At 40.1% G+C, this 3,504-nt stretch overlaps 1 protein-coding gene across 1 annotated transcript; it reads right to left on the bottom strand.

The window, feature by feature from the left end:
- Positions 1-1,996: 1,996 nt before the first annotated feature.
- On the bottom strand, positions 1,997-2,588 carry LOC106330420 (decapping 5-like protein). Its single transcript, XM_013768889.1, has 3 exons — positions 2,418-2,588; positions 2,212-2,312; positions 1,997-2,125 (listed from the first exon to the last, which is right to left on the bottom strand). The coding sequence occupies exons 1-3, from the start codon at positions 2,524-2,526 to the stop codon at positions 1,997-1,999; spliced, it is 339 nt and encodes a 112-aa protein (XP_013624343.1). The 5' UTR covers positions 2,527-2,588.
- Positions 2,589-3,504: the final 916 nt, after the last annotated feature.

Here is a 3,504-nt window from a genome sequence, read left to right as displayed (position 1 = left end):
ACTCCAGCTCAAGCACGCTTAACTCTGGAGTTCTTTCAGGATGTGCTCTGGAAAAACTAAGTCAACTTTGGTGACATAGGTAGCCAAATCAATTCTCTTAAGCCTTTCCATATATCACAATTCGGGATGTTACAATTCACCCCCTCTCAAAGAACGCAACGTCCTCGTTCCACTCCATGACAGGTTTCAAGACGCCTCTCGGGTCAGAACCGAGATGGCTAACCAGCTCTGATACCACTTGTAACGCCCCGACCCACCCACGGCTAATGGGCCACCGACGCCCGCTCTCTCGGCCCGTGGGCCCCATCCCGTCTGACGGTCGGTCCGTTAATTTCCAAAGGCTCGAAATAATTGTTTACTGACCCTGCAATCACCACCCGACCTTTTTTCATGCTTTGGCCTCATTCGCACGCTATCGCGAATCACGTCCCGATAGGTCACCCATCCTTCCACTACTCCAGCTCAAGCACGCTTAACTCTGGAGTTCTTTTAGGATGTGCTCCAGAAAAGGTAAGTCAACTTTGGTGACATAGGTAGCCAAATCAATTCTCTTAAACCTTTTCATATATCACAACTCGGGATGTTACAAAAAATTGGGCAAAGTGATAGCAACCAAACCGAAGCAATAGCTACCTGCAAAGAAGAAAGCAAATTGCTCCTGGCGCCAAGAACCAAGCGGAAACTAAGACGACACTGGGATGGAGCAACTTGACCACGAGCTGTCAACGGAAAGCATAACCTGTCCACTCAACAGAGGAACACAACACCAAACCCGCGCATCAACTGAGAACCAGAGGACATAAACTTTTTTCCCAAAGGCTGCATACTTTCGGTAACACGAAACCAGCAGCGGTGGAGAGCAGGTAACGAGACCCAAAACAGAGGAGCTACTGCCTCCTTGAGTCGAAAAGAACAGAGAGGACGAGGAACGAGTAAACGAAAGGGGGGAGCAGACTTAAAGCCTAGAAACGTCAGATGTATAGACGCAACCAACACCTGAAGACCTCTCACCTACACGCACTGAGACCGGAGAACAAGAACCTGACACACGACGGCTTCAGGGCACCGAGCACGCCTTGAAACAGAAGAGAACCACCGAAGTTAGGGTTGTCTTCAAGCAGAGAGAGCGTTTTTTTTCTTCATAATGAATCCTTTAAACGGTCCCGATTCACTTTCATTAATTATTATCTTTGTAAAAGATATAACGTGAGAACAAAAGTGGAGGCTTTTGAATGATGTTAAATAAAATAATAACTACATTGCAGTGTTGTGACTTCTAAGTAATTATTCAAGCTCATTAATCTCATAAGCAGATAAGACTCTGTTTTGGGTTTAAATTAGTTGTACAATGAACAAAATTCCGAGTATTTTTTCTTTAATTTTAATAACCCAATACTTAACTAACAAATAACAAAAATATAATAAAAACAACCACACGTAATTTAATATTGCAGGTCTTAAAGCCTAGACGAATAAACAAATAAACATGTTATTTACACCGTGTGTTTAAAAAAAAACTTTGACTGACTTTGTTTTGCCTACAAATAAAACCAAAAATTCCAGTTATATATTTTTTTTAAAAAAAATTGACTGACTTTTTTTTTTGACATAACTTTGACTGATTAATTCGAAGGAGATAAAAGTATATATACATAAAAAAAACATTAACACATATATCATAGATTATAAACACTTGCGCTATGTATCATTTGAGTGGCTTCTTATATCCAGTAATACAATGCATTCGGTATAATAGATTGTTCCTTGCAAAGTATCTAAAAAGATTCAGCTAAAACAGTCAAGCATGCATCTAAGTATATATACACATAAACATAAAAAATCACAAACCTAGATTTAGACCAAAAAAACTCAACACACGAAATATAGAAAAGCTTTAATCTGTGAGAATAAAGAACTTTGATAACTTTGGTTAGAGTTACAAAGTTCAAAAGGTGTTTAATATCCTCAACGAATTAAAGATGGTTTAATTAAAACCCTAGTTCTTCTTCCCCTTAGCGATCTCGGAGTAGGAAGGTCCATCCACCTTGTTCCTTGCTCCAATCCTGCGTTGAGAAAGAGATGGGAAGTTTCTCTCCTGAGGTGAAAGCAAAATGATCTCCATGTCCTGAAACATGGAACAGAGAGTCGTAAATCAAATCTGAGTTCGTACGTTTTTCTTGTTCTTTGGATCGATGTCTCCAAGAAACGAACCTTGATCTGACGTGATCCCAGTGTTATGCATCCATGGAGGAGTAATGATGGTGGGATCTGAGCTTCGCGAAGCTTTCTTCCTTCGCTTCCAAAGTTCCTTGCTGAACAAGCAATAAAACAAGAAATATCGTTGGATGATGAGCGAAGAAGAAGAGTTTCAAGAAAAATGCATAGATCATAAAAAAATCAAGCATGTAAATATTTACCGTTCTTGACAGCGACTCTCTGGTTCGAAAGATCAACCTTAACAAGGATTCCTTCGATCCTTGCTTCATCGGTGCGGATAATACTAACGAAGCTGCCGATCTCTTCCATGTTCAGAGCCTTTGAGGTGAGTGGAGACGATGAGTCGCGTTCGTGATTCTTGTCCACGTACGTTCTCTACTTCTCTCTCTCTCTCTCTCTCTCTCTCTCTCTCTCTGTTTCTCGATCGAAAAGTTTGTTTGTATTTTTTTAAAAGATTCAGGTATTTATAGAGAGAGAGAGTGGGGAAGAGCTCAACGGTGTGTATGTGGGCTTTTCGTTGGGCCTTCCGCGCCTACTTCAATTTCGTTTCGGGTTAAATGGAGAACCGGGTCATAAAACCGGGTCATGAAACAGGTCGAATTCTCGGTTCTCACTAGGCTTGGTCGGGTAAGATCCATTCGGCTCCGGGTTTTTCAGATAAATGAATTCTCTACCCAATAGCTACTTGGTAGATTTCGGTTCGGGTTTCGGATCGGATAGCACCGGTTCCGGGTCGGTTCCGAGTACCCATTTATTATGTAAATGATATACATTTTTACCAAATAAAATAATTTACATGTAAATTGAAGTGGGTTAGTGGTCACTTACTCTCTTTATTGTGGACAGTTCGGGTTCAAGTCTCTAAAATGTCAATTTTATTTAAAAATAATAATATTGAAATTCAATATATATATTAACAATATAGAAAAATATATATAAGTTGAAGTGGTCTGGTGGTAACATAGCCGATTTTCTATCTATACCGTGGTGATGACATTTTTTCTAATATTCTAGGTTTTAGACTATCCATTTCGGTTTAAATGGGTATCCGATCGGGTTTTGGGTAATAACGAGAACCGATCCGATATCCACGGGTATTAGAAGCAATGAACCATCGGATAATATGACCATATCCAAAACCGAACTGAACCAGTACATTTCGGATCGGATCCGGTTCGGGTAAACGGTTCCCGTTAAAAGTCACAGCCTTAGTTCTCGCTGATTCGTTACTCCAAACAAGTAATTTTTTTCAAAATCGAATGGATTTCCTTTCTGAAATTGTAATCT

The sequence above is a fragment of the Brassica oleracea genome, chromosome C1, assembly GCF_000695525.1.
Source record: "Brassica oleracea var. oleracea cultivar TO1000 chromosome C1, BOL, whole genome shotgun sequence".
Lineage (NCBI taxonomy): Eukaryota > Viridiplantae > Streptophyta > Magnoliopsida > Brassicales > Brassicaceae > Brassica > Brassica oleracea.
This window is presented reverse-complemented; position numbering and strand designations above follow the sequence as displayed.